Source organism: Ursus maritimus, unplaced genomic scaffold (assembly GCF_017311325.1).
Source record: "Ursus maritimus isolate PB19 unplaced genomic scaffold, ASM1731132v1 scaffold_4, whole genome shotgun sequence".
NCBI classification, from domain to species: domain Eukaryota; kingdom Metazoa; phylum Chordata; class Mammalia; order Carnivora; family Ursidae; genus Ursus; species Ursus maritimus.
Genome location: NW_024426552.1, coordinates 24,927,653 through 24,953,855, shown reverse-complemented (window position 1 = coordinate 24,953,855; position 26,203 = coordinate 24,927,653). Strand labels below are relative to the sequence as shown.

Genomic DNA, 26,203 nt, shown 5'->3' with positions numbered 1-26,203 from the left:
AAAGAAGCACACGTTGTCATGCCTCAAACTACTTTTTATTTGCAACTACATGATTTCACGCAATTCTTCTAAACAATGACATAAAATAGATTTCCTTGTGTATAAATAACTTACATACTCTCCATAAAGTAAATGCTCAAAGGTGCTAGAACAGATCGTCTGTTGCTACAGTGTTCTCGTATCCAACAGAGTTGATGCACAATATATAAATACTCAAGTCCAATATTAAAAACTCAGGCACTTGACTAACTTTAATAAAGTTTCTCAAACTATATCAATATATCTAAAGTGCATATATATTTTTTAAGAAAGATTATTATCAATAACTTTTCTATAAAAATAAGTTTGATGGTTTGACCCATCTAACTTTACTACTAGGAGTATCAACTTTTAACTTTTAATGTGGTCAGGCTTATTCTACCTTCTCTCAACACTGACACCAACAGAATCAAAAGCAGCTAGTGAGGTGCTAACATGTGAGGATTAATCCAGTGATTCCGGTCACAATGCATTCCAGGAGGAGGTACCCATGTTACTGGAATTGGGCGATATGGTTTATTCTTTCTTCCCTGATTTGGATAACCGAATGGAATAGGAGGAGGGTAGTGATTCTGATGACCATTCCCTCGGTACATTCCTGGCTTTTTTCTGGGCAAAGGGTGCCACATTGGAAGAGGCGGGAATATCAATTCTGAAATCTGCATGAAAGAGAAAACAGTAAGTTAATTCAAAGGAAAAAATAGTCACATTATGTAAAAACAAAAACATGGTGAATTTCCAGATTACCCATTAAACAGAAACAAAATCACTCACCCATACCCTTAAGAGTAGGTCTAAGTGGCGGTCAGATCTAAATATGTTAAAAACTTCATGTGTAATAGGTGACTGATTAGTTTTCTGAATGAATGAAAATGAATAAACTCAAAACAGCACTCTAAAACAACCAAAAATAAATAAATAAAACAACCAGAAAAGATCAAAACAGAAATGAATGGAAGCTTGAAAGGACAGATTATGTGTTTGTTCTTTTAGGACACATCCTTAGACCAGTGGTTTCCAGAGCTGGCTAATTAATAAGGAGTCACGTAAAAAGCTTTTAAAACACAAAATATTCATGCCCTAGCCCTGGTCTACTGAACGGTAAGAATAACAAAATTTTAGAAACAGAGGCCAGCTATTCTGACCAAAATGTAGGTGATTCTGATGTAGCCAGTTTGTGTTTAGGAACAAAAGTCTTAGATTATCCCCTAAGTTAAATGGGACATCAAATTCACATTACTCAAAAAGTTATCAGCAGTTTTGGACCCCCCTACTCAGAATGCTATACCTTATGACTATGAGTTTCTGAATTCTGATTTTTATTTTATGATTTTTATTTTGTTGTATTAGTCACCATACAGTACATCCCCAGTTTTTGATGCAATGTTCCATGATTCATTATTTATGTAGAACACCCAGTGCACCATGCAATATGTGCCCTCCTTAATACCCATCACCGACCTATCCCACTCCCCCACCCCCCTCCCCTCTGAAACCCTTAGTTTGTTTCCCAGAGTCCACAGTCTCTCATGGTTCATTCCCCCTTCTGTTTACCCCCCTTCATTCTTCCCTTCCTTCTCCTACCGATCTTCCTATTTCTTATGTTCCATAAATGAGTGAAACCATATGATAATTGTCTTTCTCTGCTTGACTTATTTCACTTAGCGTATCTCCTCCAGTCCATGTTGCTGTGTGTTAGGATCCAAAAGATGGTGAACTATGCCTGGGCAGGGCGAAGCCAAAGGAAACTCTGGTGGAGGTCCGTAGCGGTCCTGAATTCTGATTTCTAATCTGCTCTTTTTAGTACAGGTATTTTAAAATTTATATTCTGTATAAAATTGTATTCATATCATAGAAAATACAAAAGGTATAAAAGCATATACAGTACAAAGTCCCTCTTTATCTGATTACCAGCTACCCCACTTACCCTCTCAGAGGCAACTGACACTAATTATTTTTTTTGTGTATACCCTTAGAAATATTTCATGCTTATACTCAGGTGTACATCTATACACTCATTTTAAAAAACACACATACAATTTTCTTTACTCCTTTTGCACTTGATAAACACATTTCGGAGACATTCATATCAACACATAAAGTCCTTTTTCATTATTTTACAGCTAGATGTAATGCAATGACTATGCCGTAACCAAATTAACTAGTGTCCTAGTGATGGAATATTTAGGCTGTTTTCAGTGTTTTACTATTAAAAAACAATGCACAACAAATATAACAATGCTTCAATGAATAACCTTAGTATAGTTAATTCTTGATTATATAAAATAATGAAATAAGGAAGACTTTAGAGTTCCAACTAGTAATTGACCTATACTACAAACAGGTAGCAAAATGAAATGTTTTCATTTCTTTTTATACTGGGATGCTGAAAAGGTTTTAAAACTGTCAGAAAGAAGGGATGCCTGCCTAGCTCAGTGAGAGGAGGATGTGCCTTTTGATCTCAGGGCTGGAGTTCAAGCCCCACTTTGGGTGTACCGATTACTTAAAAATAAAACATTAAAAAAAAAAAAAAAAACCCTTTCAGAAAGAAGACAGAATTCAGGAGCTTATATTACCCTTTCCAGATAATCCTCACACCCCACAAGCAGCCACTGTTCTAATTTCCAGCACCAGACTGAGTTTTCCCTGTTAGTGAACCTCATATAAATAGAATCTTCTAGCATGTATTCTTTTGTGTGTGGCAAAATTCCTTCCTCAGTCAAATGTTTTTCAGGTCTTTCCATATTGTGTCTATTATTAGTTCATCCTGTTTTATTGCTATTATTCTACTGTGTGAATAACCTCACAATTTTTCTCCCATTTACGTGTTAATGGACATTTTTGGTTGTTTTCCATTTTACTATCATGAAAAAAGCTGCTACAAACATTCTAATACATGACTTTGTAAATATTTAATTTCTCTTGTTAAATATGTAAGAGTGTAATTGTTGGGTAATAGGGTAGATGCATACTTAACAAGTGCCAGAGTTTTCCAAAGTGGTGGTACCATTTTATACTCCCACCAACAGTTATGAATCCAACTATTTCACATCCTTGCCAACAGCCGGTGGTGTTGGACTTTAATTTTAGCCATTCTGGAAGAAGTAGTGTTTCATTGTGGTTTTAATTTGCATTTCCCAGATGACAAATAAGGTTAAGCACCTTTTCATGTGTTTACTGGACATTTATATAACTTCTTTTGTACAGTGTTTATTCACATCTTCTGCCCATTATTTTTAATTGGGTCGTTTGTTTTTTATTATTGATTTATAGGAATGATTTATAAAGTATATTCCGGAAACAAGTCCTTTGATGTATGTATTGAGAATATTTTGTTCCAGTCTATGCTTTGCCCATTCATTTTCTTAATGGTTTGTTTTGATGAGCAAAGATTTTAAATTTTGATGAAGTCAAATTTATCAAGTTCTTTTCTTGTGTTTTTTGTATCCCCTGGAAGAAATCTTTGTTTATCTCAAATAATAAAGATATCTCTCAATATTTTCTTCTGAAAGTCTCAGAGTTAGCTTTTATGTTTAGGTCTATGACCCATCTCAAATTTTTTGTATATACAGTCAAGCAGCAGTTAGGTTTGTTTTTTTCCTATATAGAGTATCTAATTGTTTTAGTACCAGTTCTTGAAGACTTTCCCTATTGAACTGCTTTGACACTTTCCTTAAAAAAAAAAAAAAGACTACATATGTATGTCTGTTTCTGGGTCTATTTCGTTCCATTAATACATTTGTGTCTTTAAATCTTTACCACACTGTCTTGATAGACATAATAGCTTTATGTAAGTGTGAGGCCTCTAACTTGATTCTCCTTTTTATAAATTTTAGAATCAATTTGTCATTTTCTAGAAAGATCTTGTTGGGATTTTGATTGATACTGAGTTGAATCTATGTATCAATTTGGGGAGAAATGACAATCTTTACTTCTTAATTAGTAATATCTGGGGGTACTTTTAACTTCTTCATTAAGAATCTCTGGGGGTACCTTTACAAAAAACAGACTCCTAAAAGAACAAAGATCCCAAGCTAGGAACTTTGTATCCTTATTCTGATAAGCCCCCTTTTTAAACCTTTTTAGCAATGCCAGGTTCAAGATGAAAACATGGATAGGAAGAAAAGATTAAAGTGGGCCACTTGCACCAGCTTTCTACACAATAGCTTTTAACAAGCCATGCTTCTCTGTCATGAAATGTTTTGTTGGTGAATATAATGTCAAGGAAAAATGTTTTATTTTAAAAGCACACAAAAGACATTTCAATTTCCATGCCTTTGTTATAATTTTATCCTAACAGTTTCTCAACATGAGGGGAAATAAATGCAATTTAAAAGGAAAATCTAAAAATTAAAGGTCAATTTACTTGTAAAATATCAGCAGCAATCAATTCAATTTAAGACTTTCTTGCTTTGCTGAATAACAACAAAAATCTGATATAAAATTGCCATATATGAATGAATTCCAGGCAATTTAACAATAGTAATTTAGAGTATATAATACATCACACAGAGGAAAAGCAGCCCAGAACTTATGACACAAGTCTTAAACATGATCCCTGAAATACAAATATTATGTTTACTTATCTATATAGGGAATCTCTCAGGAAGAATACAAAAATAACTGGTAATGAATACTTCCATTGAAAGGTACAGGACTGGTGGTTGTGGGGGGGTGAGGGAGGACTTGGTCATTATTATACTTTTTTACACTGTTTGAAGTTGTTAAAGCAAGTGCATGTTATCTTACAATATGCATATAGACATATATCCCTAAAAATGATAATCCTAAGAACTAATCTTCCTCATAAGCCTAGAAGGATAATTCAACAAATGAAAAAAGAGAAATGAAAAATTAAGTTATACTGAAAGCATGTTCATTATATAAATGTATGATGAATTTAAAGATTTAGGTTCTCATACTCAAAACTGATTTCTTACTCATTGTTTAAATTCTTATTGTAGCCCAAATCCAACCCTACCATGAGCCTGTTATGTTTCATTATGTCTAATTAAGGCCAAATTAATAAAAATAGGTATATTTTAAAATATACTCAAAATTAGAGAAAAGTACATGTACAGAATAAGGCTCAATTCAAAAGATTTCTTTAAACTTTTTTGAAATATCTTTTCTGTCGAAGATTATTACTGTATTGAGAATTTTTTAAAGTATATTAAATATTCTTTGGTATGTGGGGTATAAATAATAAATAAGTGAACAAATTTGTAAGTGCATGCATGGTTGCTATAACTTAACTGCTGAAGTAAAGGAGATATTGTTCTGACCTGAATGAAAAATTAACTCATATATAATTCAGAAGTTTCTCTTTAATCATGGAGAAAAGAAAGTTAAACCTAATGGTATGAATTAGAAGTGTCGACGACTACAAAAACTGAATACCTACTTTTTAATAAAGATTTTAAAAATATCAGGAATGTTTTATCACTGTGATTTTTTTCTAGTCTTTCCTGCATCTTTTAAAATATACTTGTCATAAATAAATACATAAATACATAAATAAATAAAATATCTTTATCCTACTGAATTGAGTAGTAAAGCAGACCCTTGATAAAGTGACTCAGGATGCCATTTACATCTCAAAGGAACAGCTTCCTTTTATGTGGAAAAGACTGGCACTCAAAACCTCAAATCAGAAACCCTAGGGAACATGAGCAGGACTACCTGGAATGACCTGACAAGCCCTGCTCACAACCTTTAATAGACAGCCATTCCATGGTTACCTGGTACACAGGGCTTGGGGTCGCAGTCACCGAACTGGGTTTCACTTCTACTTCCTTACTTGTTTCTTCATCTGAAGAAGAGGATCCTGAATGATAATCAGAGGTAACCTTATCAAGGGCCCGGGTAACTTTCTTGGAGATTTCATCCTTGTTCTCATCCTCATTTTCAAAGCTGGCAACAATGAATGCATTATTTTTCTCTCCATACCTAAGGATTAAACGAACAAACAAACTCACAAACCTTGAAGTACCATCAACAAAATCAAGAAATTGTTTGTCCATATAAACAATCAAACAGGCTTGGACATGCTACTAGTCCAAAGCAAAGGAGGAACCTCCCAGAACATAACCCTACATATACAGTATCTTAACCCAAATTCCATGCCAATAGGCAGACCATGATTTTCTACCTCTGGCTTATTTAAGTACAAATAAAAGTGATTCCATTCTCTTTCCCAATTTTCTTTCCTACTGCCACTAACAAAAATAGTTGTTTAAAACACTAAAGAGAAATTCACTGTTTTGATTACATTTTTGTATATACCATTAAACTGGCTGTACAGTAAAACTTGCTAATGTATTTTTAACTAACCACTGTAATGTAGATACTAGTAATTCAAGTCACAAATCAACTAGACATTTCCTTTGAGATTTACTTTTACCATGAATTAAATTAAAAAGGGGCCTGGGTTCTATATCTACACTGACAAAAATGAGAACTGAAGCAACTGAAAACAAACAAGTGTTGAAAATAAAGGGGTTTTGCTTGAATTATATTGCTTACCTCATGGAGATTCCTAGGGAAACTTCTCACTTCTCATCTTAATTTTTTTTTAAAAAAGTAAAATGAACCTTTTAATCCTGCCAAAATATTTTTAGAGCCTTGAGCTAGAAAAATAATTGTTAGAATATGTAACTTTGGCTCTTGGCTACTTAAAAAAAAAAAAAGGAAAATAAATTCTGCAATGAAGCAAGATAGCATAATGAATAGTAAAACTAGCAGTTTTTTTTTTTTTTTTTTTTTTGGAGGGGGAGTTAGAATATGTAACTTTGGCTCTTGGCTACTTAAAAAAAAAAAAAGGAAAATAAATTCTGCAATGAAGCAAGATAGCATAATGAATAGTAAAACTAGCAGTTTTTTTTTTTTTTTTTTTGAGAGAGAGAGAGAGAGAGAATGCAGACAAGAGGTGAAGGGGGTTGGGGGGGAGAGAGGGAGAGAGAATCTTAAGCAGGCTCCACACCTAGCATGGAGCCCAACACAGGCTTGATCTCAGGCCCCCAAGATCATGGCCTGAGCTGAAATCAAGAGTTGGATACTTAACCAACTGAGCCACCAAGGTGCCACATAAAACTTGTTTTCATTTGGAGAATAGGAGAAACCCACAAATCTATTTGAATAGACTGTACACCATACACACTAGGAAGCAATTTCTAGTGTTAGGACAAAGCAAATGAATTCTTAAGCAGTTCCTAAACAATATGTAATTAGAGAGACAAAGTGATTTTAAGCTTAAAAAACCAAAAACAACCTTGATAGAAAAACAGGGTTAATAATAACTATGTCAATTAATTTCATTTTGAGGTAAGTCTTGTCTCAAATTATTTCTGAATCGGGATATGTATAATAAAGTAAAAGACCAAACTGCAATAAAGCCTTTGAAAGTTTTAAGGAAATCATGTAGCCTCGTGAGTTCTACTTCTTTTTTTTTTTTAAGATTTTATTTACTTATTTGAAAGAGAGAGTGAGAGCATGAGCAAGGTGAGGGGCAGAGGGAGAAGCAGACTCCCCACTGACCAGGGAGGCTGATGTGGGGCTCGATCCCAGAACTCCAGGATCATGACCTGAGCTGAAGGCAGATGCCTAACTGACTGAACCACCCAGGTGCTCCGAGTTCTACTTCTTTATACAGCTGTGCTGTCTTCCATTCTCATTCTCACACAGGCTGATTGGAGCCATAAATGCTACCTAAATATGGGACATAACTCCCTTTTCTATTCTTTTTCAGTTCATCTCATAAAAGGAGTTGCTACAGATGGTGGAAAGAGCACTGAACAAGTTCCTGGTTCCAGCTCTCCCCACTAACTAGCTCCATTACAAGGAGCAAGTCATTTAATGTCACCAGGCCACAGTTTCCTATCTGCTGGGCAAGAAAGCTGGAACTGGCTGGATACTGATTGGTCTTCAGCTAATGATTCTTCCTAGTACAAGATGTCTGAGCAGTTAGGCAAGTTCTTCACAACATAAAACTTTTGTACTATAATTTCAAGTAGCACAGAGTTTTAGCAATGGTAAATTTCCATTGTGGCCTGACATGCCAAGTTTAATACGGTTCTGCATCTTTCCCTTTCTAGTATTTTGGTATGAGAATTCTCTTCATGTAAGTGAAGCGGTTTACTGTACTACTGTAACATTAGAGTGTGCCGTTAATGTCACAGAATTAGTAATGGATAACTTTTAAACTTTCCATTTTTCAATCGCACACTGCTAAAACATTAAGTCCAATTTAGTTAACTTGAAACATATCAATAGTATCTAATGCTTTATATCAGGAAAGGGATTATAGAAATTCCAAAAAAAAGGTATACAATATGTTGGAGAGATAAAGCTGTGAGCCATTCTCAGGCATCTCTTTATAGGAAGGATCTGTTATCTATTCTGTATCACCTCACAAAGTTCACTAAATGATAACCTAACTATGTAACACTCTTTGTACACTTCCAGTATTTTATCCTGATGGAATAACTCAGTCATACTATGAAGAATGTTCCCTTGAGTGCATTTCAATTTTTTTATAAGCTTAGTCTCTAGTGTACCAATGAGTTATTATTATTAATGACTCTCAGATATTTGTTCAATTATATAAGTGCTGGGTCAGCTTTATTTTAATTTTCAGAATATCTATCTTTACAGTTTTGGTCCCAAAGCACTAATCAATACTGCAATCTCCTCTATTAACTTACAGCAATCACCTCTACTCGATCGCTAGCATGTCTTTCTTTGGAATTCTACTGTCACAGAATGAGTACCTTCCATTCTGAAGGTGATTTCTATTAGCTGTGAAAAAATATCACATCACAGCCAATTTTTGGCAAAATTTTAATTGTACGTAAAATTATTAAAAGGCTACTGAATGCAAAGATTTTCATATATTAACAAGATGAAAGCACAATAATTTTTCATTATCTGGAATCATTAATTAATGAACAATCCACCTAAGTAGAATGTCTATTTAACTAAAGCTTTTATCTTTAGGTGCCAAGATTTAGTTTAAGCCATTTCAAATAAATATGTCCAAAATGTTTATACAATTTCTTACAACTTCTCAGCATCTTTGAACATAGAAACATTTCCCTAATGATTTAAGATCGTCGTATTAAATACTCATTATTTGACTGGGTGATAATAATTTTGCCAATTCTTTAGCTTTTTTGCTCCCACCTCCATATAAGACTATATGATAATCTTTCGGTAGCTTTATAATTACATGAAAAAGCCCCTTTCGAACACTGCTTATAATTTTTTATGGCTCAAAAACTACATAACTAACTTAAAGAACTGTGTGTTAAATAAGAGTGAATCAGGATCTAAGTGCAGGCCTAATAAAGTAAGCAATTCAATATGGTAACTTTGTAATAGCTATTTCTTATATACTGAGGTCTTCAGCAGGGGTTCAGGGTCCAAAGTCTATATAGTCTGACCTTACACTAAGAGGAGTCCTAAATTAGTCCCAGAATCTAAAAATGTTTGACCTTTTCGGACCAAAACTTGAGATGTCTTGCTCTTCTTTTTTCTAACTGAGAAAGAATTGTTGGATAATCTAGTACCTAAAGTTCAAGTCTAAGTTTCCCAAAGCAAGAAGCTTACACAAACAGCTTATATCAAAGTAGCTCCACGGTGGCCCAGAATAATTCAGTGGGAGAATTACCATGTATTTTTGTCGTGACATGTCATCGCCTCTACTTCTCTTGTTGGAGATCAGGTCAAAGGCTATGACTACCTTTGGAATACATTAGGGTTACATCAAAAAGCATCTCTACCATAGTCAACAGGTGAAATGCACTTAAAACCAAAAAGAAATACCCTAAAGGAAGAGCTGTAGGAAATCACTTGCAGGGGATTCCATGCATCTACTCATTCTATTTTTCCTGACTGGAAATGTCCTTCCCACCTTGTCATCTATTCAACTGCATCCTTCCCTACCCAGCTCTAGCATCACCCACTTGGTAGTCTTTTCTAATTCCCAGCAGAGGTAGTCTTTTCTAATTCTCCTTTGTGCCACCAACCACTGCATTTTGTACGTATTTCTATTACAGCATAAATCACACTGCTGTAATCTGCTTATTCTTTCTTCTCCCTTATTATGCTTTGAACAACCTGACAGCAGAATGTCCTTTCATTTTTTAAAACCCCGCAACTAAGAATGCCTGGTCCACAATGAATGTTTTTTAGAATGAATGGAATTCAATTAGCTATCATACCTAACACTCACCTTTTACAATTCTGCTCATTAGGAGATGAGAAATAATCTCCATTATAAAAATAAAACCATGAAAATAACATTTGGTCACTTAAAAATCAAAAAGGGGGAGGGAGGCCAGAGTAGAAACAAACAGAAACAGAAACCAAGCAAAAGTTATTATTATCCACTACTATTTGGGCTTAACTTCTTTCCTAATTTGAAGAGGGGAAAGACAAGTGTACCACCAATGAAAGACAATAATTGACCTATAGAAGTTTAGGTGTCTAAATTCTGCTTCTTGGTCTATAATAAACTTTTTGGCAGAGCCCTAGAAAAACCCTACCCAACCAAGTTTTTAAGTTTCTTTAGCTGTAAAAAAGGAATGTAACCATCTTTCACCTTCGGATTACAAAATTCACAACTAAGAAAGCCCAAACAATAGCTTCCAGCCATCAAGACACACAAGCAGGCAGGACCTGAGAGAATTTCCTAAAATCAGTTCCAGTATGGTAATCAGTTCAGCTGGCACACTCAAGAACTCACCGACAGCACACCTCACACGGATCCACCCACAGAGTGAGTTCCTTTGGTAAGCCTAGATCACTGTATAAGATGCAGCTGTTCTCACAGGCTTTCAGGACATCAGGATCAACTCTCTGAAACTTATTGACACGAATGCATCTGCAACAAAGAGCAGTAATGTTAGTAGCTTTAATTGAGTCTTAATCATAAACCTTGCTATATTATTAGTATTTGCTAATGTGAATTTAAAACAAACAAACCCTAATGGAGAACCCAGGAGCATATCTATCCTAAATGCATTATAAATGTGAATTGAAGGCAAAGAGGCACGATTATCAGTAAGACTACTCCGCCTGGTGAAAAGAGGAGGGCATCTGTCCGAGCACAGGGAAATCACAAGAACTGGCTTTACATCATTTTAGCCAGGAACTACTCAATTTCACATGTACATTAAAAGACTAAGGAGCATTAAAGCTGCTTGAAATTACTTAGAGCTCTAAAGGTAGAAGTATTAATAGGCCAAGTTACTATATAACAAAATCTCAAAACTAACATTAAGACCTTAACCAATGTTTCAAATACTTTTAAATTCCTGTGATGTTTTGATCATTTCCTTGCTTATAAATCCCAGATAGTGTTAAGAAAGGTGTCCTTTTCCTCACCTATAATTGTTCTATAAAGAATCAGTCCAAGACACAGAACCATTCATATCACATAGTTATGATTAAAATATAACCCAAAGTGTTACTGGCTTATCTCATTTATTTGTTACCAAAGGGTTTTCATTAAAAAAAAAAAAAAAGTTGTCAAAATAACTGGGAAAAAAAAAACAACCAACAGAGCCTCCATTCTATTTTTTTAAACCTAAGAAATACCACATCTACTTAATGGAATGCTCAAAGATAGCTCCCAGGATGAATTCAAAAATACATGTTAAAGTAAGCATTTTGCTTACACACAGAAATGGTGGCTACAATAAAAGTATTTACTGCTTCTACAACTAAGAAATCAATCAAGAGAACCCAGGTGTTAGTACTAGTCTTAGTACTTATTTATTGGGTGAGTTTAGATTAAGTCATTTCACCTCTTCCTCATATGCAAAGCTCTCAAATATGGAAAATACAAATTTATTGACAAATAGTAATTATACCATTAAATACAATGACATCAATAGAACAACATGCTGTTTGAAGTTTTTTAAAAATTATTTTATTATTCGATTTCAATTTTCATTTAAAATGGTGAAAAAGTTCTCATTAAGTAACAGCTAATACAGATTTCTAAATAGTAATAATTACTCTTTTTGAAGGTTTACTATATAATGGACAGTTTCCTAAGTACTTCACATGTATCAACTCTTTTTATTTTCACAATTATCCTGTAAGTTAGATATCACTTCCCCATTGTAAGAAAGAAAGGAGGCAGAGCTGAGTAACTTGCCTAACTTCACAATTAGAAAGTGGTGAATCCAGGGGATATATCTGGACCACTGGACTCCAAAGTCTATTTTATGAAATATCCTATTCTGTTTGTGTTAATCTTAACATGACCATTAACAAGTAAGCAATTCAGAATAAAAAAATTATTTTACAGCATGTAAGATACTATTTATTCCTTTCTTTAAGATGGTCTATGTTTATAAATTCCAGTATTGTGTAGGTTGATTCAAAAGTCCCATGTGCCCCAGGAACAAGAGCAGTTATAGGTAAGGAGATAGATCTTAGAAGTATGTGTTTTCGTTATTCAAAATAAGGGTGATGTAGGCTCTAAGCTTAAAAAATATATATGTAAATAAAGATGCTCAGAGACTGCTTCATTTGCATATCTTACATATTTTTGTGCTGTTTTTTTTAACTCTATATAGTGTGACTACTTATCCATTAAGCAGTCTTCAAAAACAGGATTTTAAAAGCTGCACAAAAATAGTCTATCATTTACTTAATGTTGACAGTTCTTCCCAATTTTTTGCAATTATAAAGTGTAAGAAACATCCATATTCATACATATTTATCTGCATTTCTGATTATACTTCTTGAATAGATTTTTAGGAGACTTACTGTTCAAAGAGTAGGAGTATTTTTACAGATCTTGGTAATATTGCCAAATTGCCCTCCAAAAGCCTCTTATTTGTAGATATTGTAGAGAAACAATTTTAATTTATAAACACATTAAAAGAAAAAGAACATTTCTATCCTACTCTATGGATTCAAGAGTCTCACTGGCTAATCCTATATTCTATTCATTTTTATAATAGTAACAACCCACCATTAAGTCTAATAGTTTTCTACTTCAAAGACAGCTTCAAAATGATTCAATAATGATACTTCTGATCATATGCCAATTTAATCCTGTTTAGCTAATTTTTTTCCTCAAGTTTTAAGAATTAATGGAAATGAAACTGTACACTGTCTGACCTTTAAGCATTTACTTGACAGTGTCTTCTTTTCTCAGTAATAGTAAAAAGTTGGTTTGGCACTTCCAAAAGCCTTTGTCCAATGTCAATTACATCAGTGTAAAAAGCCTCAATAGCTCTAACTCACAAAAGCTCTTCACTGTATCAGAAATGAAGATGTGCAGGAAAAAAATTAAAGAGAATCAAGTGAGAAGATAAAAAATAACTTTAGTCTGCTTTATATGGAACATCCACATTTCTACTTTAATTCATCACATTTTCCAATTTACTAGGAAACCTCCTTAGATAAAAATAAAGAGGAAAATACATCAATAACTTTGACTCTTTCCCTTTCAATAGAAAACATGCTCACCTATGTCTTTTAGCAAATGAGAACTAAACAAATCATATTTTCATTTCCTTTGCAGACTCCCTGAATACTCTTGTACTTGTAAGAGCTAAGTGACTGAAAGGAAGTCCTTTTTACATCAAAGCACAGAAGTGCTGATTTGAGAAGGAAACTTTGGGGACAGCAATATGCATAAATAAAAGAATTTCTGTAGTCACAACTGTTCTACTTTTTATTTTTTTGTGGCCACCTCCACAAATGGGGCATGGTTTGACAGCTGAGTTATTTAGCAGAACCCAGGTTCTCAACACAGTGATCACATAAATACTAGGGAATGAGCATGCCAGAACATGTTTTGCAGAAGCTTGCTCTTCTTTACTCTAAGCTATAAATGTAACTTATAAACCAGAATACAAAAAGACAGCTGCAAGTGAGAGTTACTTTCCCTCTCAAGAGACAGGGCAGTGGTCAAACTGTGGTGTGCAAAAGCCCATAAGAATTTAGGGTCAGTTAGACCTGAGTTCAAATCGCAGAGCTAATATTTACCAGTTGTAGGCTGTAATAAGTTACCTCCATCAATAAAACAGTTACAGTGGCTTCTACCATAAAGAATTATGCATAGTAAAATGAAATTATTTCTGTCAACAATGCATTAGGTATCTAATATTCTTAGTTCTCGTTTGTCATAAAACTTTTACTTTTTCCAAATACATGTAACATGTAATTTATTTGTAGAAACAAAGAGACTTGTTTCTCTCAACTCTTACCATGCCCATTTATGGGTGAGTTTTAGGGGTCCTCTAGAATTGTGAAAACCCTCTAGTACCTGTGATACTTAAAAGAAATGCATTCAGTCAGAAGCCAAACCAAACCACAAGACTAACTCCCATGAGCCGACAGTATGGGCCTCCCAAGTCCAGGTAGTGGGACTCCATCGACAAATACCTGTATTTTAAAATGCATAAGGAAAGAAAATACCAAAGACACCCCAGAGTTCTGTATTTTGCAGTTAAACTGTGAAAGAAATGGACTGGAGACCCTTCAGTCCTCTGGCCTTGCACTCATTTCAGGAGCTATCAGCATCTTAGTCCAATCCAACTATCCAATCTAATCCTTTACCTGTAGGCCTGTCCTTTTGATGGTTTTTCTGGATACCAGTGATTTTTGTATTTTTCTTGAAGTATAAGAGTCAATTTCTCAGCAAACCTCTCAACTGCCTCTTTTTTCAACTTGTCATGTTTTCGAACTAGCCTTGTGAAAAAAAAGACAACAGCAGCAATTTCGTTCTTCATCTTTCCCTGCAAAGAAAGATAAAACAGTTTTTCTCAAAAAACCAAAACGCAAAAAATGGAAGATAAAGCTCTACAAAATATCCCTCCTTCACAGCTCCCTTCTTTCAATTTTATCTTGTGTTTCATTGGCTCATATCTGGAAAAAGGAACAAATAATCACTAATTTAGGCCATAAAGACCTTATTATAATACTGTCTAAGAACTTATCACTTAGCTTTGTGAAGAAAGCTTTGTGAAGAAGTTCAGTAAAGAGAACAGACCAAATTGCTCCTGTTGGCTAAAATAAAATTAGAGATATCACTCAAAGAGAAGCACTACAATGACACCATTATATACTTTTTACTAAACATGTTAATGTTTAGCTACAATAACTTGTTTAAAATTCTGTGAAATAATTTGAACTTTAAAACACAATATTGTATAGCTACTACAGAAAACAGTGGTAATTCCTTAAAAAAGTTAGACAGAGTTACCATAAGACCAATCGATTCTACACTCATACTTATATGCCCAAAAGAAATGAAAACATATTTCTGCACAAAAACGTGTACACAAGTGTCCATAGCATTATTCGTAAGAGCCAAAAAGTAGAGCACCTAAATGTCCAACTGATGGACACTGACATTTGTCAACTGATGGACAGATAAATGTGGTATATACATGCAGTGGAATATTCTTCAGCAACAAAAAGAGGAATGATGTACTGATACATGCTACAAGAGAGGTGAACCTTTTTTTTTTTTAAAGATTTTATTTATTTGACACAGAGAGAGAGAGCCAGCGAGAGAGCGAACACAAGCAGGGGGAGTGGGAGAGGAAGAAGCAGGCTCCCAGTGGAGAAGCCTGATGTGGGGCTCGATCCCAGGACTCTGGGATCACACCCTAAGCCGAAGGCAGACGCTTAACGAATGAGCCACCCAGGCGCCCCAAGAGAGGTGAACCTTGAACAAACCGTGTTAAGAAAAAGAAACCAGTTACAAAAGACCAAATATTGTATGACTGCATTTATGAGTTTTCCAGAATAGGCAAATCCATATAGACAGAAAGTTGGTTAGTGGCCTAGGGGCAGAAGTGATGGGGGGAAAGGAGAGACATCAATGAATGAATACAGGTTTTCCTTTTAGGGTGAGGAAAATATCCTAAAATTAACTGTGGTGATGGTTACGCAACTTTGTGAATATACTAAAACTAATGAAATGCAGATTTTAAATGTATAAATTGTATGCTATGTGAATCCTATTTGAATGATAAAGCTGTTTAAAGAAAAAAAAATCCAGCATTTAGTTTCTATAAGCATTCTTTCAGGAACAGAGATATATTTACCTAAAAGATAGGACCAAAACAGTGGCTCTATCAAAACACTTAAGAGAGTAGAAATTCAGGGTCATCCAAAGAAAAATCAAACTAAAAGAAATAATCAGAGATTTAGCTGCACTGTGGAATTGCCTCAAGAAAGACTTTCTTTAAATGGCAGATCTGATTTATCATTGATTAATCCATAAAGGCAAAAACCTTATCCTAGGATTGTTTCGATGTATATTCTGTCTTTATGTGATGAGCTCATTCATTTGGCTGCTTTAAGTAACTTGGAGTTATTCAGATGCTGCATTTACTAAGCAATATCACCCTTTCGAGAGCCAATTATCAAAGACATACAGCTTCTGCTATGTTTAGTACAAAAACCAACTAACCTAGCTGATAGTTTGTGTTCTCACACATTTGTTTTCTCAAGCCTCTTATAGTCTCTCATGATTCCTTTACTCCTTGTGCAAATTCAAACAACGGATCTCACTGTGAAATAAACTCTACAGTTATCTGAGAAGCGTGCTGGCAGCCATACCTACCCTGATCTCGGATGGGAAGACACCCAAACCTTCCTCCTGGAACCCTAGAATGCCAAATCCACCTTCTCTGGCCAGCTACCAGACAAGAGGAACTGGGTTGCATATAAGAGTTGTGGAGGTAGATACAACCCCAGCCTTCCACAACTGCTATGAGGCATCCTCCTAAGAAAAATGTTGAGCCATTTCCACTTTATAAAGATATATTTATATTCTACCACGTTATAATGGAAAAGAAAACCCACTGCAATTTAATATACAGTTTGGGATGAAAGTTGCTTGCTGATGGAACTACATTAGCTTCCATCTCACCAAAGAAAACAAGGAACTACACTAAAGAAAAGTACTGAATCCTTAACTGTACCATTCTCCTCATTCATTAAATTTGTCTACTGTGCTCTACATATCTGAGTTTAGGGTTTTGTTTTCCTTTTTGTTTTGTTCTGTTTCATATCAAAAAATAAAAGAAAGAAAGGAAGGAAAGAACCACTTAGTGGTTGTTATTGCTTGTAACACAAGATGAGTCATATGGAATTACTTTTTTTTTTCCTCCCGGTTTGAAGGAATGATGCCTGGAATAGCAGAAAAATTAACCCACTCCCACCACTTAGAATCCTGGGAGTACCAAAAGGTAAAAGAGGGAGTTATAAAGTCAGAGAGGGAGAAACTAGAAGCAAGCTGGGCCAATAAGACCTTAGGCGTCTTGAGAAAGTAGCCGCAATTCCTCCACCCACACTCGGAGCGAAAAGCTCCCATTTTAAATATCGCACGGTGACGTCATCTGGGACGTAGTCACCGCGGCGGCTCTCCTCAAGTTCTACTTTGTTCCACAGGCTCCTCTGCTCACAGCGGCGTGCGTAAAACCCAAAGGAAAACCAAGCCCGGCCTTCCAGGTGTTTATAACTTTGTACTTTTCCCTGTGTTGTAACGAAAGGCTAATCGCAACCGTTTCTAGACACAAATATTTCTGATAGACGTTCCCAAGGTTGAGGAAGCGGGGATCGTGGCCGTGGGGGTGAGGAGCCCCTGCCCAGCCTCAGCGGCGTTACAAAGCGGGCTCTCCGGACGCTGAGGAGACGGGATTTCCCACGGGGCCGGGACTTGGACTTTTTAGGCCATCAAAACCTGCTGCTAAGCACTCAGGCTTGGGTTTTAAGAGTGCTAGGTGAGTAGGCATCAAACATCTCCACCCACTCTGGGAAGAACGGCCTGCAAGCGCGTCCAACTTCTGCAATCGCGGTTTTCCCCGAGTTAAGGGGGAAGGGCCGAGGAGCCCCATTCCCCTCCTCCCCCCAAACAGCCTCCCTCGCAGGGTGCGCCTTCCCGTTCGCCCGCCGGTCCGCTGCCACCGGGTCGATTCCAGTCTCCGGGTTGCCCCGGATTCCAGGACGGGGCTCCCCTCGGACGCGACCCTCCCCCCCCTCAGACAGCAAGCCGGGTCCCCGGCACCAGAAAACGCACGGACGCGGATGGGGGGTGGGTAGGCGCAAGGCTGTCGCCCACCCTGAGCGGAGGGTAACGCGCGGTGGAAACGTGGCGGGAGTCTCGAGGCGGCGTCTCCTCCGTCCCCATCCCGCCGAGGGTCCCGCGGAAACGCTCTCGGGCCACCCGCCTTGGTCCATAGTCCTTCCTTCGCGCCGGGCCGGGGCCGATGCAACCCGGTTCGATCCCACACTCCTCCCCTACCCCGGCGCGCCGCCTGCCGCGAGCCTTCGACGTGGCCTCAGGGGCGCCGGGACCACCCTCCTCCCGGTGCCCTCAGCTCCACCATGTCCGCCTCCCCCCCGGCCCCGTCTCCTCACCGCCGCCGCCCTGGGGCCGCAGATTTGGCGGTCCCGACCGTCTCCGGGCCGGGAACCGAGGGCGCCGCCTCAGCGGGCCGGCGCTCGGCGGGAGCGAGCGCAGCGAGCCTAGTCCGGAGCGTGTGGGTCCCGCGTCGTCGGGCGACCGAGCGCGCGCTGAGAGGGCGGGCAGGCAGCAGAGCGCGCGCGCGCGCGAGCGAGCACAGCCCTGAGGCGACGCGCGGGGGGCTCGCGGCCCGGAAGAAAGGAGGGGCGATGACCCGGGAAAGGGTTGGCGCCGCGCGGGACCGGCAAGCGCGCCTTGGGGGGCGGGGGGAGGAGCCGGAGGGGCGGGGCTTCGCCGAGAGCCCGCCCCCGAGACCCAGGCCGCACGGCGCGTAGACCCTGCCAGTCCGACGGCTAGACCCGCAGTACCTCGGCCTACCCTCCTCCGTCGAGATCTACACGAGGGCCGGGCTGATCCCCTCCAGCCTCCCGCCCTACCTGCTGCATCGCCATCGGGGGTCGCGCTTGGGCCTCCTCGCCACCCTGCCCCCTGACAACCCCGGCCACGAGTTCTAGACCCAGCTCTGCTCCAGCTCTTGAGAGGTGGCATGGCGACCCTATCAGCTGGAAGGGAGACTGCATTTATTTATGGACTGATCCTCGTCCTTGTGGTAATTTCAGGCACGTCCACTGTGCAGCTGCTTTGTGATATTCTAGGTGATTTGTTTAGAACTCCTAGTTGGGCTGTTCCCTGGCCAGGCCGGAGGCTCCCTCAGAGCAGGGGCTACCTCCTGTTGACGGGGGCTCCGGCCTGGCACTGAGTACAGTGTCTTGCACAAAGGGAAGGGCTCCAGGGATGTTGGCCGAATGAATGAAACCTTGAGAGTCCAAGCTTTCTATTACTGAGACGTTTCTACTCCAGGGCTTCCGCGATACAAAGCTTAATCTTTGAGCAAATACAGACGTGGGAAAGGTACATTTTAACATTCTGAAAAAAAGGAGCATCTCTCTAATCTTTTACATTGAATTGGCGCCATGCTATTAGTTCTGCGAAAGCACTTTAATACATCAGACCAGGAAAATACGAGATATTTCTTTTAAAAATTATTTGTGAAAGAGAGCCAGTTTTCACTGTTTCCAGCTAAAACATGTAAATTGCTCAAGCACTGATTGTTCAAGTTGTAGATTGACCAGATTCTTCACTGCCCTCTAGGCCTAGGAGCATATTTTCAACCTTGGCCTATGAGTATTACAATTTTTTAAAATTTCGGTATTATTTTTATTACTGATACTGGTGATTATAGCTTATTCACAATTCAAAACGATTTTTTAAAGCATTAATAAATAGGCAATTCCAAAACCAGTACAATAAATTTTATTTGTTAAAAAAAATTATACTGTTCGACCTATGGCTACTTATTGGTTGATTTAAGGAGGATATTGATATTTACACCCTGGACTGTTCTAGGAGATATGAGGGTGTTTTCATCATTCTAAACTCCCAACAATCTGATTGAGGTTATTTTACTGATAAAGGCTTTTATCTCTGCAATTTCATAAAATAGCTCGGTAGCTACAAACATTACTAAGAATTTGTCCAGAAATTTCTATAGCTTGAGATGAGTATTTTGTGTGATGTTTATAAATCTGTGACCCACATGGTCCAGTCTTAGAGCAGGACCATATTCAAAATAGACAGGCAAATGCTTCATTTTGCATTTTGAAATAACTTAAAAAATTCTCATAACCCAAACACTGTGAAGCAGATAAATAACAACATATCTTAAACATCTCTCTTTTTTTCTCTCATCCACTGTTCTCACATACGATAGCTGCTTGTACGCATCTGTCTTTCAAAACATGCCCTACTCTTCTCCAGCCCTGGATCTGTGCTTCAGATCTTTTCCCCCAGTCTCTTTCTTCCTGATTCTGAATGACAGAAGTCCAAAAGAATTGGTCTACAAGGCAGGACCCTCTTTGGGAGGCTGGAAGAGAGAAGCAGAGCTGATACAATCACCCATTAACATGTATTTTTCCTTTCACAGTTGATTCCCTCCCACAGTTAACTCCAATGTTCAGTAATACTGTGTGCTAATGGATATGGTAGTTTTAGAACAAGTTTTAAGGCAAGTTTGTGGGTGTGTGTGTGTGTGTGTTTTGAAAATGGGCCGCCATAATAGGTTAGGGGTCCATAATCAACACATCTTGTGGTGTTATCCCAAAGTCATAGAGAATACGATTCACACTCAATCACCAGAATCTATGAACTGCTTTCATAATCAGGACTTATTTTCCACTAAATAACTATATAACAGTTATTGGCAGTTTCAAATACCATCTTCTCAATCCACATGTCAAGCTTAAATCAGAATACAAAACCATCACTTTTATAGTGGACAGAGAGAGTTCTGTTATGTAACATCAGGGGAAGTGTGTAGCCTCTGAGGGCCATTGGAGGTCTACCAAGTGGTATCTAAGACTTTTTAATTCTGAAAACACTTTAGTATATTTCTTTAGAAATTTCTATGACCTAACCATATGGCTAAACTAAAAGAAACTAAATCTACTTTTTTTGCTTCAACTTCTTAAATATCCATAAACTGGCAGTGGTTAAAAAAACATAAGCATAAAGAAAATTTGTAATCTTCATTATTTTCTCCATTACATCATGCAATAAAACTGACTTCCAAGAGTCACAACACAAACTCTCCTGATAAATGAGGCAATGGAAACTGGGCACACCAACCTCCTATTTTGAGTTGCATTAATTGTTGAAACCCTCCTCCCTGTCCCAACCATGCCCCAAACATGGCACATCTTTTTTAGAAGAAAATGTTTGGATCAAACTACTCAGACTCTTTATTGGTAATTGCTTAAGATTTGTTAATTTGTATAAACCAGCTTAGGAAAATGTTCCTAGCTTAGGGAGTAGGGTATAATATTTAGGCTGCCCACTCTAGGCTCAGATAGAGCTTCATATTGGAAACCTCTGGTGTAAAATTTCCCTGCTTGGCAGGATATGTGCCATTGTTGAGTTCCTTTGACAACTCTCTTGTTCTCTGTACCAACAGAGAAACTGACTTCTGTTAGTAAGTAGTATATAAACTCCTACTCTTACTCCAAGTAACAAAATTAAGAATATGGTATATTCAATTAGCAAAAGGTTCAGAAGTATTATAAAAGAAAGAACTACTTCGAAATGCAACATTAGTCAGGGTTCTCCAGAGAAACAGGACCAATAGGATGTGTATATGGAGAGAGAGATTTATTTTAAGGAATTGGTTCATGCTATGGTGGGTGCTGGTAAGTCTGAAATCTGTAGGGCAGCCAGTTGGCAGGCTGAAAATTCAGGCAAGAGTTGAAGTTGCAGTCTTGAGTCCAAAATCTATTGGTAGGATTTCTGTTATGATCTTGAGGAAGTAGTATTTATTCTACTCCCAGAAACCTCAGTTTTTGTTCATAAGCCTTTCAACTGATTGAGGCCCACCCACGTTATTGAGGGTAATCTCCTTCACTTAAAGTCCACTGATTGTAAATGCTAATCACATCTATAAAATACCCCTCACAGCAACATCTAGTCTAGTATTTGACCAAACACCTGGCACCATGGTCTAGCCAAGTTGACCCCTAAGATTAACCATCACAATGACCTCCATTCAATAGTATTTCTTCAAAGGCATAATGATAATTAAGTTTAAAAAATATAAAATCTCTTAGTGAACAATGTAAGGCATGTTTTCATTAAGAAAACAAATCCTCTTGTTTTCTTTTTCTTTGTTCTTTTCAGTAAGTTGTTTGGTGATGGGAATGGGGAAGAGTGGGGGAGGGAGGATTGGATGTGTTCACATGCCCTCTTCTGCGTAACCTCAAATATTTCTGCTAGAGCATTGAGAACACTGTGTCTGTCCATTAGAGAGGATCAAAATAGGACAAATAAGTTACTCACAATCTAGTGGAAGATAAAGAGATATGTAAACAACCTACCTTACATATTACATATTAGAAGTTTAATTATAAATTCAGTGTCACAAAAAGGTATAAAGGCAACAGCGTTGAAGGCATATAAAAAGGTTTGGATGTGATTGGGCTCCCAGCTGAAAGGAAGTTTCACAGACTTGTAAGGGCAGCATTGCAAACCTTCCTTACCACTTTTCAGTACAGACAGGTAAAGGGGGAAAGGCCATAGCATAAGGAAATTGTTTCCAAGGTAGGGTCACTCCTCAGTTGCACCACAGAGATGGCTAAAGTTAATCAAATTCACACAGCAAGTCCTGACATTTGATGGCCTAATTAGAATGATTATGGGTACGCTTTAAAAATGTGCTTTGTCAGCAGATGATCCAATGAGATGTTTCCATAAAGAACATGTTCCCACTCCACACCTGGCCCAGGAGAAGCTCAAAACATGGAACTAAAGTTAGTACATTAATAATTGTTTGTGATGTGGTTGGCAAAAATACTTTGTAATTTTGCTCACAGGAGTGCTTTAGGGAGATAATTGCAGCAGGTCAGGTTTTTCTCTACCTTATAAGAATGTTTCAGTAACTTTTTTTGTGATTAAAAAAAAAACCTTTGTATGTATGAGATACATATATATAAATATTTATAATCTCATATATATAAATAAAAGCTTTATTTCTCTTTGAGAGAGAATGAGAAAGCTTCATGAAAGAAATTTGTGACATATATATAAAATATATAGATATAACATGTAATACATATTTTATGTATATATAATATATATTAGTGTTTTTATACTAGTCTAAAGTACTCACAAATACTTTTTTTTTTTTCCAGAAGGAAAGTTGGTGAGAACAATAAACTGTGACCTGTATATATCATGAGCAACAACCGAAACACAATGGGGGCAATTGGTGTGTAAGGAAGCAAACGGTAGAACAGAATTGTTAGGTTGGTAATTTTGTTTTGTTTTGCTTTTGCTTTTAATTGCAGACATGTAAATACTAAATTCTCATAGTGTTGAAGAACTGAAATAAATTGAAAGAATAACACTCCTCACCAGATGTTCAGTGTAAATGTTATATAAAAATGTAAATAATTATAGGATGTGAGACTGTCTTAGAGCAACAGCTATTGAGGGAATACAATTCACTAGTCTTTTGATATGGGTGTGGAGTTTATGCTAATTTCACTAGGGTTTTTCAACTATATGATCTGTGTTTAATTTGGAAGACCTGAAATTAACTGATGGGTCTTTATTTTGAATTTTCTGCATTGGTACAGATATTATTTAATTTTATTATTTTAAAAGCAGTGTTGGAAAGGGAAAAATTAACTTTGCCCTTCAAAGTTTGTCTAGCTGGTCTAATAATTAAATTGACATGAGACAGATTAATAGGAAAGAAAAACAAAGTTTAATAATATGTACACAGAGGCCCAATAATAAAATTGAGACCTTAAGAAATGACCAAGGCATGTAGCTTCTATATTTTTTGGACAAAGAAATATAAATCTGTGAGGAGTTGACAGGACAAAGTAAATTTATGTTCAGAAGCTTCAATTAGTAAGGAATTCTAAACAGAATTTGGTCTGGGTAGTAAGTTAGTAAAAGTAACAAGATTTGTTTATATAGGCTTCTTCGCCCTGAATTCCCTATCTTTGGTGATAAGGATGTCTCTTTACCTCCTGGTACAGGGAGGATACCTTTCACTTGAGAGATTTATTTCCTGCTTTCAGGAGACAAAGGAGGGTCAGAGTGTTCTTGCACTGGTTATTTTGAAAGTAATTTTAATTCAAAATAATCAGTATGCCATTGTGGCACATTTGGGGGCAGCCTGGGGCCCTTCAGCAGGTAATTCATTAAATACACAACTAAATATTTAAAAAATATTTCGTATTGTGAGATTATTAGTATACTTGTATTTACCGGTCAGAAAAAAAATGATCTAGGAAAGACTTTCAAAAAGGAGTAAGCCAGGAAGAACACTCTTCTTTCTTTACACTCATTTCCTGCGTGTTTGAACTCTTGATCTCATGGCTTTGAACACCATTGTTGTGAGAGGACTCCCTAATTAATAGTTCCAGCTCAGACAGCAGACTTGTATAACTAACAGTTTAATGAACATCTCTACTTGGATGTCTGATAGGCGTTTCATACATAACATGTCCCAAGATGAATCCTTGCTTGCCCTTGCCCCTAAGCCCTCACCAGACTTGCCCCTCCTGCACTGTTTATCTCAGTACAACTCTTGTACCCTTGGCTCAGGCCAATGATTTTGGAGTCAACAATGACTCCTTTCTTTCCCCAACACCCTGAGGCCGTCCATGAGCAAATCCTCTTGACTCATCCTTTGATTTTTTTCACTGTTTTTGAGCCACTCAAATGGCAAGTTTATATGCTTCAACCTAACATATCCAGAATCTGACTATTCTTATCTCCCTTATGATTTCCCTAGTTTTTACTGTTGTGTGGATTATTGCAATATCCATTCAGCTGGGTTCTATGCAAGGTAGTTCAGAGTGATCCTTTTATAATGTAAGTTTGGTTATGTTATGCCTACCCCCAATGCCCACTGGCTCCCATTTCATCTGTGATTAAAGACAAAGGCCTTAAAGTGGTCTAGAAGGCCCCACAATAACTACCCTCTGTTTACCTTCTTACTGCAATCCATCCTTTCTACCTCTCTTGTTTCATCTCCTATCATACTCCCTACCTGTTTCTTTCTCTTTTTTTTTTCCTTTTAAGTAGGCTCCAGGCCCAGCATGGAGCCCAGTGCGGGGCCTAAACTCACAACCCCAGAGATTGTGACATGAGCTGGGATCAAAGTCGACACTCAACCAGCTGAGCCACCAGGCACCCCTCCCTACCTGTTTCAATTTAGCCTAGTCTATATTAGTTTTCTATTGTTGTCAAAGCAAATGACCACAAATTACCACAAATTTAGCACTTTAAAACAATACAAATTTATTATCTCACAGTTCTGTAGGTCAGAAGTGCGGTTGGTTTAACTGTTTTCTCTGGTTTTTGGCAGAATTTTATGCTATGTTTGTAGGACTGTCCCTTTTTCCTTGTGGGCTGTTATCTAGGGCTTGCCCTTAGCTTCCAGAGGCCTCTTTCTGGTCCTTGCTCAGGGGACCTTACATCTCAGAGGCAGCAACAATGTATAGTATTCTTTTCATACTTGGTATCTTTCTGGTTTACTCTTCTGCCAAACCTCTCTTTCTAAAGCCAGAAAGTTCTCTGCCTTTGAGGTTCATGAAATTATGTGAGACCCACCTTGATAATCCAAGATAATCTCTTTATAAGGTCTGGAACTTTAATTCCATCTGCAAAATTATTTTGCCTGAAATATAGGAGTGTCCTAAGTTCTGGGAATTGGGACCTGGACAGGTTTGGGGTACTATTATTCTGCCTACCATTGGGCCTCTTGACCAAGCATGCTTCCATCTTAAAACCTGTATGCTTGCTGTCATGCTATGTGGAATATTCTTCCCCTGGATAATTACACAGCTCATTCCATCACTTCTTTCAGGTTTCTGCTTATCACCAGATTCTATCAGCCTCTTTGATCAGCCTTTAAAAGAAATACCCACTTGCCATTGCTCTTTTTTTCTCTTTAACCTTTTTTTTTTTTTTTTCTTTCTCTGACCATTGCCTGACATAGAATATATTTGTTTACTTGTTTATTATGTCTCCCTCTACTAAAATCCCTGGCGGTCAGGGATTTTGATTTATTCCCCATTGGATTCCCACTACCTACAGCAGTTCCTGGCATATGGTAAAATGTTCAATAAGTATTTGTTGAATGAATGCAAATCA

General features: G+C 37.5%; 1 protein-coding gene across 1 annotated transcript; it reads right to left on the bottom strand.

Moving 5' to 3' along the window:
* Positions 1-19: 19 nt before the first annotated feature.
* BTG3 (BTG anti-proliferation factor 3) lies at positions 20-18,583 on the bottom strand. Its single transcript, XM_040621090.1, has 5 exons — positions 18,439-18,583; positions 14,623-14,801; positions 10,784-10,921; positions 5,781-5,988; positions 20-698 (listed from the first exon to the last, which is right to left on the bottom strand). Exons 2-5 carry the CDS (start codon positions 14,793-14,795, stop codon positions 459-461), a joined length of 759 nt encoding a protein of 252 aa, XP_040477024.1. The 5' UTR covers positions 14,796-14,801; positions 18,439-18,583; the 3' UTR covers positions 20-458.
* Between the last annotated feature and the right edge of the window lie 7,620 nt (positions 18,584-26,203).